The following is a 16100-nucleotide window of genomic DNA, read 5'->3' on the forward strand; positions in this document are numbered from 1 at the left end:
ACCAACTTTACGTAAAAACCCTATGGTTATCTGTGTTGAAACTGGTCACTCACAGACTGAATAAAGTCTGAACATCTTTTATGCTAATTGGTGTGCATTGGTCCAGTGTACAAATCAATAACCTAGGGGAAATGTGTACAATCACTATAATTTTCGACTGATAAAATTGTTGTTTTTGTTTGTTTGTTTTTTTTTTTTTCTTCAAATTTCATCTTTCGTGGAACTCTAAGATTCCATTTACGTGTATTGTGCATGTATATATCACAGTTAATTTTACAGTGTTTACATATGAAACGACAATTATTCCGTAAACATGGTCTATCACCGTGTCGGAACGGATATATTATCAAAAATTCAACCAGTTGACTGTGTTCGCAATCATTCAAAAATGTCACGACACTATTGCAAAAATATGCTTTTAATGTGTTCGCTTGTCAAATAATGTATATGATATATTTATACAAAACATCAAAACGGAAATTCACACTCCTTCAATAAAGTATCAAGTTCACATGAAATGTGAAAACGTTTCTTTTATTTTATTTTAAGGTCAAGTGTGTTCAGAAATGCATTAAAATTAAAAAAACAAACTATTTCATTTCTACTTCATATCGGATTATCTGCCAGTTGTGAAGTTCATACTCCAATACTGGACTGACAGTGTGAAAGTCCACAGTACGCTAATAATACTGTTATTTCCCAAAGCTTAGACAAAGCGTCGTAAACAAGGTAAGTTAACTTTCTCAATATTAATCCCTCTTTTTAAGTTTCCTTCTCATAATTCTCTAGATCATTTTCTTTTTCAGAGACTTTAAAATGGGAAATTGAACTATATATTTTTCAGTTCTTGGCAAATTATTGATTTTTAAATAAAAGGAAATATTTCAAAACCCGTTCTGTAATAAAAATAAAAAAAGATGTTAATAGAAATCAGTATGAGATATAAGTTAAAACGTAAATGTTTTAAAACTTTTTTTTTTGTTATAAAAAAATTAATACTTGTACAAAGTGATAGATTTCTAAGTAAACTTGTTTAACAAAACGTATCAATTATTTCCTAAATTTTCAATAAGTAAGAAGATACGCGGGACAAATGGAAACCATAATTCGGAGCATGACAGGCAAACAACATCATGGACATAACAAAAAAGACAAATAACAGTCCACAACACCTACACAGAAAATTTAAGACTTAGTAACGTAATAAAATTGGAGGCAACTCAAGTCATCTAAAATGGTAAACAGTTTCTGCTCCTCTTAAACACCCGGTGTGTTTCTTAAGACAAGTAAATATCCTTTGGTAAAAGACCAATAAGCTAACAAAAAACATTATGTTTCAGGTAAAACGATGGTTTACTTATATTTTTGATTTATAATTTGAATCAAACAGACCTAGAAAATTGTCATTATACGATAGTATGACTGTGCTTGTCTGTCTATTTTCATGTTTATATTAATATCGGATTATACGGCTACGGCACTCACTGATGTACTATTGGTTTGCAAGTCGATATTTCTAACTCATTTGAATCCGTATTCACGCAGTCTTTAAAAAAAGGTTGCGCATGTTTTCACCACGTGGCAAACATGTTCATTCATTGAAAAAAGAATGTCAATATTGAAAAGTGTAATAAGGGAGCCACTAGGAATAACCAAATCGTTAACTAATCCGGCACACAAAAAAAAAACATTCTTAACAGGTAAAACGATGATTTACATATATTTTCAATTTATAACAAAATCAAATAGACCTAGAAAAAAATCGTCATCACGATAGCACGCGCTTGTTTATCTCGTTAAACGATCATCTGCAGTCTTTTGAGGTCATCTCAATGGATAATTAGATGGTGTCTAGTCTGAAACATGCATGAAATGCTGAAACATTATGACGCGTCCTTGTATTGTTTTTTTTTTTTTTTTTTTTTTTTGGACTTTTTGTTATTTTATATAAATGTTTTAATAAGTTATAAATCAAATATGAGAATAACGATCAAATCCGTTAACATTTTAAACCAGGAATGATGGACGTTTTAAATAGTGTACCTGCGACAAATGAATCACGTCTATGCTCATTTGTGATATAGATATTCAGATACAGATACATGTACAGCTATTCCCGATGAAATTACTTTCAAACCATCTGAAGCGTTTTATAAAAAAAAAACGAGCTTTGTTCTTACTTTCTTTTTATCTACATGTATATTGTATGTTTACGGTTGACTTAGGAAAATATATTTTGTTACTTTGTGTGCGTTATTGTGGTGTCTTAGTATTGAATGAAGGTACATGTAATTTCATTCAGGAAGCACACATACTGAATATTCATAGAGTATATTAGGAAGCGCTTTGGAATAAGTATTCACTGAAGGTACTCTGTTGTTTTCTTACTTTGTTTTGATTGGTAAAGATCGTCCCGGTCTAACATGTTGACATTTTTCAATTGATCTTCAGTTGACGAATTATTATATCCTCATTTTTGCAGGTGCGTTTTTGTTTCTTCTCTTCTTCTTCTGTTGAACAAAAAAACAATATTTTACAAACAGAGTAATAGCTGTCGACCATGCGGGAAAATTGCGCATTATGTTCACACATTGTATTCTGTGATGACACACGAAAATAATATACTATTCAGGGACAAATAGACTGTAATACTGTAGGCGTAGTGTATGCAATAAACTGAACGAAATGCAAAAAACTTATATATGTAGGACAGGCGATACACTGTATCAAAGGATGTTATTGAACTTTCCAAAAAAAAAAAGAGAACAAACAAAACAGACGATCCAGTAGCAAACCACTTCATACAACATAACGATTCGGTGGAAAATCTCAAAGTCACTGCAATAGAAAGAGTATTTGGCACAGAAATTTACCGAAAAACTAAACACTATGTATGAACGGAAGTAAACAAAATATGAAAAAGGAAAAAGCGCGGCAAATGAACGTCATAGAAGTTATTGCAACGTGGCCGTACTGGCTGAAACGTATGGAAACTTGTGTTATAGTTTTTATTATACAATCAATCAGAGACTTTATATATATATATATAGTTGTCACTGGTTTAGACGATTTGGTGTCACGATATCTCAGTAGCATGAGTTCGAATCCCGGCGAGGGAAGAACAAAAAAATTGCGAAAGCAAATTTACAGATCTAACATTGTTGGGCTGATGTTTAGACGAGTTGTATATACAGAATGTACACAGCCATGTATCACCATCACTGCTGGTGATCCGATGGATAAATCTGTTGTAGAGTTGTCACTGGTTCAGACGTACTTATATATATATATTATATAAGTCTTAATTGAAAACAACGTTCAAACCTATGATTGCGTTGGATAAAAACCGCAATTTTTATACGTGTGCATGCAAAACAAATTTCTTGGTAGAGGGGTCTAAATACAGCACAAACAACATTTTCCAAAAGACCAAAAAAGTGAAAAGGTATATTTTAACAAAACGCATTTGACTAGCAGGTCGAACAACGGATGTTCTTAACCCCTATATATATATATATATATCGAACAACGGATGTTCTTAAACCCTGCTGACTGCCATTGGTAATTGCCAAATAAACGGATCACCAGATGTAACAAAATGGATCTTAACTATTAATTTAATACCAAACAGAAAACAATAAACTTGCGGAAAAGATGGTATACCGCAAACAAAAGGTGCAAAAATTAGTACACCATATCCGGATTTCGACAATTAATGTCTCTTCAGTGATGTTAGGAATCGAAACGGTATTTGTAAGGCCATATAATTTACCTCAATTTAGGATAGACTCTTGAATTTTGAAGAGTCGAAATAGGATGAACGGATCATATAAACCCGAAGGCAAATATAATACAAGCCCAAACGAAAAAAATATAAACAAGTCTAAATTGAAAACAACGTTCAAATCTATGATTGCGTTGGATAAAATCCGCAATTTTTATACGTGTGCATGCAAAACAAATTTCTTGGTAGAGGGGTCTAAATACAGCACAAACAACATTTTCCAAAAGACCAAAAAAGTGAAAAAGTATATTTTAACAAAACGCATTTGACTAGCAGGTCGATCAACGGATGTTCTTAAACCCTGCTGACTGCCATTGGCGATTGCCAAATAAACGGATCATCAGATGTAACAAAATGGATCTATATATATATATATACATATAACTTTATAACAGCACAACAATATTAAATCTGCAAATTTAGTTCAGTCTAGGTGGCCGAGTGGTCTAGAGCGCTGGACACAGTGCAGGCGGTGTTGTCACAATATCCCAATTGCATGAGTTCGAATCTCGGCGAGGGAAGAACAAAAATTTACTTCCGCAAATTTGCAGATTTAACATTGTTGTGCTGATGTTTAGAGTAATTATGAATATAATATGTGTTTTCAGCCGTGTATCACCTTCTCTGGTGATCCAATCCATAGATCTGTCGTAGAGTTGTCACTTGTTTAGACGTATATATATATGTGTGTGTGTGTGAGAGATAAGAGATTCGGTAAACAAATTTCGTCTAATATCAATGTTTTATCTTTTAAATGTAATTTTTAAATTTGTTCGAATCAAAATATGATTGGTTAACAAATGTTATTAGTTTAAAAGTTTAAGATTATCTGTTATTACAAAAAGCAATCATCTGAGGTGCGTGGAAATGCAAATATAACTTAAAGGTTTCTATTTTCCTATGGGTACAAAAGGGATCACAGAATATTGGCCTACGTATAAAAATGAGGAGATGTGGTATGACTGCCAATCAAACAACTATCCCCCAGAGTTCAAATAACGTGAATATCAGCAATTATAGATCACTGTACAGCCTTCAACAATGCAAAAATCCGATACTGTATAGTCAGCTACAAAACATTTAAAACGAGAAAAGTAATGGCATTATTAAACAATACAATTTACTAAAAACAAATATGATAAGCATGAACTGACGACAACCACTAGATTACATTCTCCTGGCTTGGGATAGTATGGAACAGTAGTGTAACAGCACAACATAAGAACAAACAGTAACAATCAGTTGCAAAGTTGCAAATGGCTCGGTATAAAGCACAGCAAAACTAATAACATAAAAACAATAGATACAAAGCACCGATATAAGAGTACTTATTTTTAAAGACGTCGTAACAGTCTTTGAAACTCATGACCTTGTGCAATGCCAAAATATACGTAAACAGTATCGACAGGATGAAGGTTCATGAGTACTCACAACTCTACATATTTAGTAATATATATGTAGTCATATGTTAATGATTGTTGAGAATTGATAAATGAGTATTATTTTAAATAAACTCAAAACAATTATTGACTTGCAAGTTGAATTAATGAGCAAAGAGAAGTTTGAAAATTTAAATTCGGCAGCAAAAGACGTCCGGTCACTTTGTCAATGGAATCTTAATGGAATTTTATGAGACTTTGATTGGTATTTTTTTTTCTTTGCAGAATATGAATCTCCTACAATTATTTGTAATTGGCATCATCGAACAACTTTTCAGAGCAAATATACCAGTTAACAAACATTTCTGTTATAAGACTTTCTGTACGTGTTACGAAAATGGTTTAGCTGTTTGTTCAAGCAGATCACTAGAATATGTTCCAAGGTTTCCAAACTTTGTACGAGAAGTGTCAATGATAAATACAAGACTAAATTTAATCAGCGAAAATACATTATATAATCTTACGTTCAATAAAATTGAAAAATTAAAGTTTGATGCAAATTCAGTAGAAAGCGTTAGTAAAAATGCATTTAGATTTTTAAAGCAATTAACTACCTTTGAAATTTCCGAACAACCACAGCTGACTTCAGATAATCTTAAGGATTCGTTCACAAGCTTACAATCGTCTGTACAGTATCTATATTTTACTGCAAATAGATGGGCATTCCTTCCTGATAAAATGTTTGTTGGCCTAAAAGGAAATCATATTAAGGCTCTACATTTAACTGGGAACCAATTCAGAAATTTGGATTGCACAATATTTCAACCTTTTGATCGACTGGAACGGTTGCATCTGGCAAACAATAAGATCGAACATATCGTTCTGAAGGAATTCGGAACATTATTAAAGTTGGAATTGAAGAACAATTTTCTTGATATTATTCCTTCTTTTTGCGTATCATCAAACAACAGTTCGAGTCTATTGCCGAATGTAAGGACACTTGATATAAGCAATAATTATATTACTACATTCCAAAAACATGCTTTCGAATGTTTGCCAAAAGTAAAAGTCCTTATTTTGGATAGAGTTAATGTCAACATATTGCCAAATAACATATTTAATAATATGAAATGGTTGAGGCACTTGAGTTTAAATTCAGTTGGAAATCCTAAATTAAAAGTCATTGAGGATTATGCTTTCAATAGTTCAACGCTGGAAACGATTCATATGCAAAACTGTAGATTTAAGTTTTTTATTGGAATGTGTAATCCTGAAACAATATTTAGTCTTTGTCCAAAGCTTATGAATTTGGAACTCATCAATAATAGATTTTCACAAAATGATAAATTTCTGCAAAAATTGTTCAGGCCATTAAGTAATCTTCGATGGCTTTCCCTTTCTTCTACAAAGCTTTCAAAGTTGCCACTACAAGTGTTTTCATATATGAAAGCTTTAAATCATTTAAATCTCGCTGGTAACAGAATTACAGGTTGGCAATACCCTGTAGATATATTTGGTAATAAGTCAACAATTCATATTCTAGATTTAAGTCAGAACTTAATTTCTGTGGTTAACGAGTCAACATTTCCACATTATTTAAGAGAAAACTTGCAAAAGATAAATCTTGGTAATAATCCTTTTGTATGCACTTGTGACCAAAGATGGTTCTTACACTGGATAAAGGAATCTAACGTAACATTTCTGAACTATCCGCTTTCCTTTAAATGCGCACATCCACCAGAAAAAACAGGAACAATATTGGCAAATTTTTACCCGACTGATGACATTTGTATTCCCTGGAATCCACTATATACGATGGCAATAATTCTACTGTCGTTTTTTGCATTGTTTATTCTGTTAGGTGCAATTGCTGGGAAATGCCAGACAAACCTTAAGAATTATATATACTTAATCCGTTTAAATTACAATCGAAGACAAGGATATTTGCCAATTCTGAACTCGGACGATTTTGAATATCATGCTTTTGTTGTGTATTGTGATGCTGATAGAATGTGGGTTCATAGTGAACTGTTAAGGGAAATAGAATCGAACAACGGATTTAGGTTGTGCATTCATCATAGGAATTTCGAGGTTGGACAAACTATTACATGTAATGTTGACAATTTTCTCACTAAGGCTTGGAAAGTGATTGTTGTTATGTCCAATGATTTTGCAATGAGTGAATGGTGTCAGTGGGAGGTTGATGTTATTCAAGAAAGACGCCGTAAACATGGTAAAGATGGAGTCATTCTTGTTATGTTAGCAAACATTGACTCAAAACACATGACTAGTCCACTGCGAACATTACTGGATGGTACACCTTATTTGCGATATCAGAGAGGAGTTGGTGAGTTCCTGTTTTCGAATGCTCTCGTAGAAACTCTCAACAAACCTATAGGTCATCCTCCCGTCGCAGTGGTATGAAGTTCAAGAAATGTCATGTTGCATGGTGGTATGTAAATGAAACATGTGTCTAGATTGGTTGTTGTTTTGCTTGTCGCTATGATTGATAATCAACTGCCATGCAGTCACTTTAATATGATTTTTTAATTTAATTCTTTCATTATAACTTCATAACTATGATAGATACTGCATTGTGACGTTTGTGCTTGTAGTGCAGTGAAAAAAGATCGATACCAAGGCCATTCTGAAATCTCATAGGATAAGTGTTATAATAAATCCGAGAGGAAGAAGAACCATAAATGTTAATAACTGCATACCTATACATGTTAAGTTATGAATTCAAAAATTAAGAAATAAAATTAATGTTGGATCCGATAAAGTTTATTAAAACGACCTATAAATTTATACTGATGATATTATAATTTAAGAGCACTGTAAACAACATTACTGTAAAAATTAGGATGTGATATCCCGTTTGTAATAAGAATTCGGCAGGTACAGCCTGTGAGAAAATTAACCAGACAATTTTAGGAACAAAATATATGAGCAAAATCTAGTGACATTCGATACAAATTGACACCTTGAAGATAAGTCACTTGGACAGATTCATTTTTACATTATTTGTACATAAATGTTTAAGGCGAATACTTGTCGCTGGACAAGTCAATCGTCCCTCTTCGTTTGGCTGAATGAATTAGAAATTATTAATTTTTAGCAACTTCGTGCAAATCGATTTAATTCTATAATCACTCCCTGTCAGATATCCAAATTATACTGTCTCGTGTCGTGTAGAAATTGACATTTTAGCACATGAACTTGGTTCTATGCTGCTACATACTAACACTGGAGAAAAGAAAATCTAGATATTTAATCAACACTTAGGCCATATGAGGAACTTTTTAAATATGACAACAATAATACAATCGGTAAATATTTATCAAAATTCGTATGTATAAACATAAGATTCCATTAGAAATATGTCAACAAAAAGTGAAAATCCTATTATCTATATCATTGTGTCCAAAGGGCATAAAATTGAACTTTATTACAATATAAAATGTGTACTATGAAATTAATAACTCAATACTTTTTTTTTATTTCTAATTTCCGATATCAGTTTTAGACTTTGCCCTACAAAGATGAGTCAATGTTTTTTTGTTTTTTTAATCTCATGAACTTGAAACAACACTTCACGCGTTGAAGTAGTATCTAATTGAATTGTATTTTATGGAAATATTGCATTCACCGGAAATTATAAATATGATTTTTAAATATCAAGAGAAATAAAAGTTCATCGTTCGCGAAAATATGTGTTTATAAATAAACTTAAATCTATATATTGTTTGTTTGGTTGTTTCTTTCAGTCTGCAAATAAGAGAATATGAAAAGTAAAATAACCAAAAAAAAATAACTCTGAGGAAAATTCAAAACGGAAAGTCCCTAATCAAATGGCAAAATCCAAAGCTCAAACACATCAAACGAATGGATAACAACTGTCATTTTCCTGACTTGGTACAGGCATTTTCTTATGTAGAAAATTGTGGATTAAACCTGGTTTTATAGCTAGCTAAACCTGTCACTTGTATGACAGTCGCATAAAATTCCATTATATTGACAACGATGTGTGAACAAAACAAACAGTTATAATAGGTAAAAATGTCAAAAATAGGGGTATAGCAGTCAACATTGTGTTATAATCTTAATCACTATAAAAACAAACAAAAATGTCAACAAAGAAACACAAAAAGGCACGAAGACCGTACTTTGACATATAATGGTTTAAATTTTGACTTGGATGGAGAGTTGTCTCATTGGCACTCATACCACATCTTCTTATATCTATATAGACAAAGCACATTAGTAAAAATGAAAGACAAGAATACAAAAATTTACCATAGCACAATAACACAATGACGGGATGTATAAGTACCGAGCCACGTCAAATGGATATCACCAAAAATATACTATACTTAAAGACCATCGTGTATTATTTGTGAAGTTGATACGGAATATTTATGAACAAGGTCTTGGTACCTTCCGAAGAAAAAGGACGAGACGTTCTATGACATACCATTGGTTCATCAACTTTCTGCTCAGACACTGGTGACGTTTTACAAAGTCTGAGTAGCAGCTGAAAGCTCTTGAATACCGAATCAGTTGGGAAATGTGTATCCCATATGCAGGTGATGTTGGTATATTGCTACTAAGGTGGAGGAAATTGATAATTTCAAAATTAAAATTGTCTCGTTTGTCATAGATTCTGGTACTGAGATGACCGCGTATGTCACATTCGAGGTATAAGTCTAAAAATTGGGCCGTGTCTGTTGTTTCTTTAATTTCTAGTTCTGGAGGATATATAAATGGAACCTAATCAGAAAAGTTTGGATTGTTAATGGAAAGAACATCATCAATATATCTGAATGTAAAATTAAATGATTTGGCTTCTTTAATCTTCTTGTTTTTGACAAGTCTCTGAAGGAACTCCGACTCGTATGAAAATAAGAAGAGTTCGGCAAGGAGAGGCGCACAGTTCGTTCCCATAGGAATGCCGACAATTTGTGGAAAAAATCTACCTCCAAATTCAACAAATATGTTGTCAATAAGAAACTCAAGCATACTGATCACTTTTTCCTCTGTGTAGCATGTTTTACCTTTTTGTTCACTATTAACAAAATATGCCGTATGGTATCCCAAAGTAAGAAATTTATTTTTCAATTTCACATGGGGAATGGTGGTATACAGGGTTAAAAAATCAAAAGTTTTGATAGAATTAATTTCAGTAAAAGATCGAGCTTTAAAATTATCCAGACGTTCTTTTATTTAGTATTTTTTAGAATCCACATATAGTTAATATCACTACGCAAGTAAATATTAAGTATTTCTGAAGGCCCTCTTTCACTGCGGACAGATTTTTGTTAAATCTAATTGACAAGTCTTTCGTCGAACGTGCAGATGAGCCGGCAATGTACCGTTGTTTGTACGGAATTTTGTGAAGCTTAAGTATCCAATACAAACAAGGTAAGTCCTCCGATTTGCTGTTCAATGTAATGTTCATTGAAGCCATGAAGGACTTATGATTCGCCAAAATCTTATTCTTGTCAAATGATATGTTTTTGTATGTGGGATTACCTGAGTGCTCATTTATTCCTAATTCTGTTACAAGACACTCGTAGTAGTATGATTTACATACAAAGACAATATTATTTGAAGCTTTGTCCGCAGGAACAACAACATACTTATCGTGAAGAGATGATAGACATTTCACAGCCTCTTTGACTCTGAAAACTGACTTTGGTCGATCATTCACACAGTTTTTCAACTTATGAATGCGAAGTTTTATCAGAGACCTGATTGTTTTGACCCATTCTGACAAAGTGTACAGTTCAACTTCTTCTCGTTTAGCCCATGCTTTGGCGTAGTCCTCAATGGAATCCATTATTATTTTGAAGTTATGGTTTCAATTGATGTGTTTGGGTTCTCTAAACGTAGGACCATGATATATCACCTTTCGAAGATGTTCATGTTCAATTATGTTTAGATCCCCAGTAATAAAATGGCCAGAGGGGCTGTAAATATCAGGCGAGTGGGAACAGTCACATGTCAGAGGGTTTTTTAGGTATTGTTCTAAATCAAGGTCCTGCAATGCTTGTTTATAGTTAAATACTTTGGGTGCAATGGTTTTGGTGTAACTGTAGGATACAATAGGAACGGACTGATTTTGAAAATATAATATTGTTTTACCTTGTTTTAAAAACTAACTCTTTATATAGTAAAACAAGAATTCGTTAGTTTAATTGTATTAAAAGCTTCCAAAAGGAGAAAGCCTAGGGTGTCGCAGACATACCATCAAAAATGTGTTTCGCCTAACAGATGTTCCTCTGGAAACTTTGTTAAAACAAATATTGTGATATCTGTTCCTGTTGGAGCAAATATTCTAAACCATTTATTACGTCTGGAACAAATACTGTTATATTTCTTTCTGTAGAAGTAATATTAATATTTTAAATTATTTCTACCATTTGGAACAACTATTAAAAAGGAAATTCTGACTTTCTGAAAGAATTTTCTAGACATTCGAACTGACATATAGCAAACTATGACTTTGTTTTATCCATCGCCAAATACATATAACATCGAGCATTAGATAATACTTTAGTGCTTATTTGTTAGCCTGCAGAAAGAAATATTTTTGAGGTAAATAAAACAACGTTATATTTATTTTCAGTCAACTTGTTGTTGGACAAAGCAGTATTTACTAGGCTAGCTTTGAAAAACAATATTTTTCATTTTAATTTTTAGATCAAATGAAAAACGTCTTGAAATAAGAATTATTTAATCTAGTTTTCTTACGAGATGAAACAAAAATAACATCGAATATTGTTTAACATAATAAAAACAATAACATCGACCGTTGTTTTTTTTACACAATACCAATGGGAGACAATTGATGGGTCGAAGAAGTTCAGACAACGCCATGATAAAAAACATGAAAATACAAACTGTTTTCTTAGAATACAAACACGATTTAAAGAGTGATAATGAAAATTATACTCATGTGACGTTTACAGTAGAAACGATCAAAGAAGGTGTTTAAATGCATGACGAGAAAGACCTTTATTACGCTCTTGACTATATACATCAGTCAAATCCTTGATACAGTTGCGGAAGGTGAATTTTGTTTTCTTTTAAACGTTGATGATAACTTCGAAACTTATCATAAGGCAAAACGTCCCCTTCTTGAATAGGTTATCCTTCCACTGACCGAGTGAAAATGGAACCCTTCCGACCGAGTCCGGATTCAAAAAAGAAAAAAAACGTCATTATTTCGATAATTTATCACTAAGACTAACCATTCTTAGTTTTATTTTTGGTAAACTCTGAATATTTTACTTTCCATTGATCATTCACTGATTACTGTACGTTCTTTGGTTTAAAGAATATCATCCAGTATAGAATTGGATTCCCACTCGCCGGACATACACCTGGTTTTAAAAAGTGCTAATTTATTTTACTGTGAAAAAAAGCATGTCATTTGAGGTAAAATGTTTTACATATGGACACGTATGAATGAATTGAAATAAAAATAAGTAAGTGTCCTATTTTGATATTTTTTGAATTTTGATATTTCTTACCGTTGGTCTTGTATAAATCCAAAATTTGGTTGATTTAGAAGTAATAGCATTTATTTCTTACAGTTTTTATTTAAGAATTGAATGCTTCTTTTTGTAAATTCATTGGGGTGTAAAAGTGTTGACCGAAGTACATTTTGTATAAAGCGCGGAAGCGCTTCATTATTAAAATGTACGCACGGTCAACGCTTTTACAACCCTATGAAATTACTAAAAGAAGTATTCAATACTTATAATTACATTTTTTCGCTATGATCATGAAAACACGATTACCATCGGTTTTTTTTTTCTTTTATTTACCTCTGCACTTTATTGTGGAAACGTGTGTCATCGTGTATGTTACAATTCATGAAATTCATTTTGAAATGAAGAATGACGCGAGATTGCTGTTAGCCAATCAAAATAACGTATTATAATGAAACATACATCTAATGTAATTATTAGAGATTATGTATTGTTTGTTAAGAATCAATTATTTTGTTCCTCTATAGATTTCTAAAAATAGCTGAATGCAATATCTAAATTTAACAAAAATATGCACTCCAGAAAATGTCGGACTGAATGAGAAATTAGGAAAACGGACACATAAAATGCTTCTTATTTTTATCACCATGTGTTATATATCGGAATATTGATGTCTTACGTTAAGGATAACCGATATACTACCATAAAATTTAAAATCCTTCGACCAGTTGTTACAAACCATTATATTTTAGGCTCGAATATGTTGGTACTATAATTTTAGATTCTAGCATATGTAAGTTATTTTTAGGAAGCTCACTTATTAACCAATATTTTTCATTTTTATCAATAAAAACATATTTTCTTTAGACTTTGGCGATAGTATTGATGTATTTCTATATGAATTTATAACTTTTACCCACATCTATACTTATTCAATCACAAAAATACAAGATCTAAATGTTTCAAAAAATATCACTTCGGAATATTTCGGACTGAATGAGAAATTTTAAAAAAATGGACATATAGAAAGCTAACCATTTTTATCACTTTGTGACATATATGGAAATATTGATATTTTTTAATCAATGATCATCAATATCCTACCAAAAAATCTAAAACTCATCAATTTGATCAGTTGTAACAACCAGTTCTATTTTAAGAATCGGATATGTTCGTGCTATAATTTTAAGTTCTAACATTCGCAATTTTTTTCATAAGGCTTAGATATAAGAAGATGTGGTATGAGTGCCAATGAGACAACTCTCCATCCAAGTCACAATTAATTTATAAAAGTAAACCATTATAGGTCAAAGTACGGTCTTCAACACGGAGACTTGGCTCACACCGCACAGCAAGCTATAAAGGGCCCCAAAAATTACTAGTGTAAAAACATTCAAATGGGAAAACCAAAGGTCTAATCTATATAAAAAACGAGAAACGAGAAGCACTTATGAACCACATCAACAAACGACAACTACTGAACATCAGATTCCTGACTTAGGACAGGTTCAAACAATTGCAGCGGGTTTAAACGTTTTAGTGGTACCAAACATTCACCCTTATCTGAAACAATAGTGTAACATCACAACATAGAAAGACACACTATAAAATATCAATTGAAATGGCTTAACTCAATCAAAAGACATATTAACACAAGTGAACATACACTGAACGAATAAAGTTGATCTAAGATACAAAGTAAATACGAAATCAATAAAATAAGGGATGAATAATTAAAGTAACAGTATTAAACCGCTGTGAAATGTTAAACAATTTCAGAAAAACAACAATAACCTTAAACGAAAATCCGCCTTACTTATCTAAACGTTATTGAAGGACACGAAGGTAATCAACAGGTAGCAAAACCCTCGCAGTTCTAATTGTTTACCTTTAAATGGCTTACTAGGGTACCCAGAGACGAAAGTTCCGGATTTACTATGGAAAATATTGAATTTGGGTAGGTTCTGGTTTTTAGACTTTTCTTCATTAAAGGGAGAATATGTATCATAACTGTTGGTAGTATTATCTAGCAGAGATCTTAATTTAAATAGTAAGAAGATGTAGCATGATTGCCAATGAGACAACTCTCCACAAGAGACCAAATAACACAGAAATTAACAACTATAGGTCACCGTACGGCCTTCAACAATGAGCAAAGCCCATATCGCTTAGTCAGCTTTAAAAGGTCCCGAAATGACAAATGTAAAACTATTCAAACGAGAAAACTAAAGGCCTGATTTATGTACAAAATAATGAACGAAAAAACAAATATGATATACAGCAATAAACGACAACCACTGAATTACAGGCTCCTAGCTTGGAACAGGCACATACAGAATGTGCCGGGGTTCAACATGTTAGCGGGCGCCCAACTCCCCCCCTAACCTGGGACAGTGGTGTAACAGTACAACATATGAACAAACTATAAAAATCAGTTGGAAAGGGCTTAACTCATCAGATAGATACAAAGCAAAAACAAGTAACAAAAACACAGAGTGGACGTGGCAGGGTACTTATACATCCCCACAAAAGATACTAAGTAAAGATCTGAGAGTACTCGCAGTTACTGACAGCTAGCTCAAAGCCAAAAACAACTAATAAAAAAAATCATGCATCTAAGACTAAACTGGCAATCAGTACACATCCAACATCCAATGGATTTAGTGTAAAGACGTCATAAACAGTCAGAGAAAAACATGACCTTGTGCAATGCCAAGATACAGGTATCGACAGATTGTAGAGCCATGAATATGCATATGTATATCAAAATAATATTCAGTTTGCTTTTAATTTACTGATAACAAAATCAATATTATTACCAATAAAATCAATATGCAAAGATCTAATTACAGTGTTGAATTGGTAACCTTTTAGAATAAATTTATTTAGAGGATCGAGTAGTTTACCCGGATCGTTTCTTAATTTCTGGCATGGTTATTTTGATGCCTCGATATTTCCTCTAACTACCTGTAAGCGGAGTTCAGTGAAAAATTCCACTTATTTGTTGTTGCCAATGGGTGATTTATCGTCCTGTTTGGTTGCGTTTTTGCATTTCTTGCCTCACGAAAAGGTTATTGAAAGACAGGAAGGTTATCATCACGTAGCAGAAAACCTTTGCAGTTCTAATTCTATCCATGATATACCTCTTAATGGCTTTCTGGGGTACCCAGGGACGCAAGTTACGGATGCACTATGGGAAAGTTTAGGTTCTGTCCACCAGTGCTTGGGTAGAGGCTTGTTTTGGGGCTTTTCTACATAAAGGTAAAAGGTTTGATGTGTTACGTAGCAGAAATCCTAAGGTAATTTTTGGTACCTCGGCATTTCTCTAACTGGCTGTTAGCGGTGTTCAGTGAAAAAAAAATCCACTTATTTGTTGTTGCCAATAGGGTGATTTTTCGTCCTGTTTGGTTGCTTTTTTGCTTTACTTGCCTTACAAAAAGG

The 16100-nt window shown here is 32.6% G+C and overlaps 1 protein-coding gene across 1 annotated transcript; it reads left to right on the forward strand.

Moving 5' to 3' along the window:
* The first annotated feature begins 522 nt into the window (after window positions 1-522).
* Window positions 523-8987, forward strand: LOC127715232 (toll-like receptor 13). Its single transcript, XM_052221253.1, has 2 exons — window positions 523-729; window positions 5449-8987. The coding sequence occupies exon 2, from the start codon at window positions 5452-5454 to the stop codon at window positions 7585-7587; it is 2136 nt and encodes a 711-aa protein (XP_052077213.1). The 5' UTR covers window positions 523-729; window positions 5449-5451; the 3' UTR covers window positions 7588-8987.
* The last annotated feature ends 7113 nt before the right edge of the window (window positions 8988-16100 follow it).

This window comes from Mytilus californianus, unplaced genomic scaffold (genome assembly GCF_021869535.1).
Source record: "Mytilus californianus isolate M0D057914Y unplaced genomic scaffold, xbMytCali1.0.p SCAF_9, whole genome shotgun sequence".
Classification (NCBI taxonomy): Eukaryota; Metazoa; Mollusca; class Bivalvia; order Mytilida; family Mytilidae; genus Mytilus; species Mytilus californianus.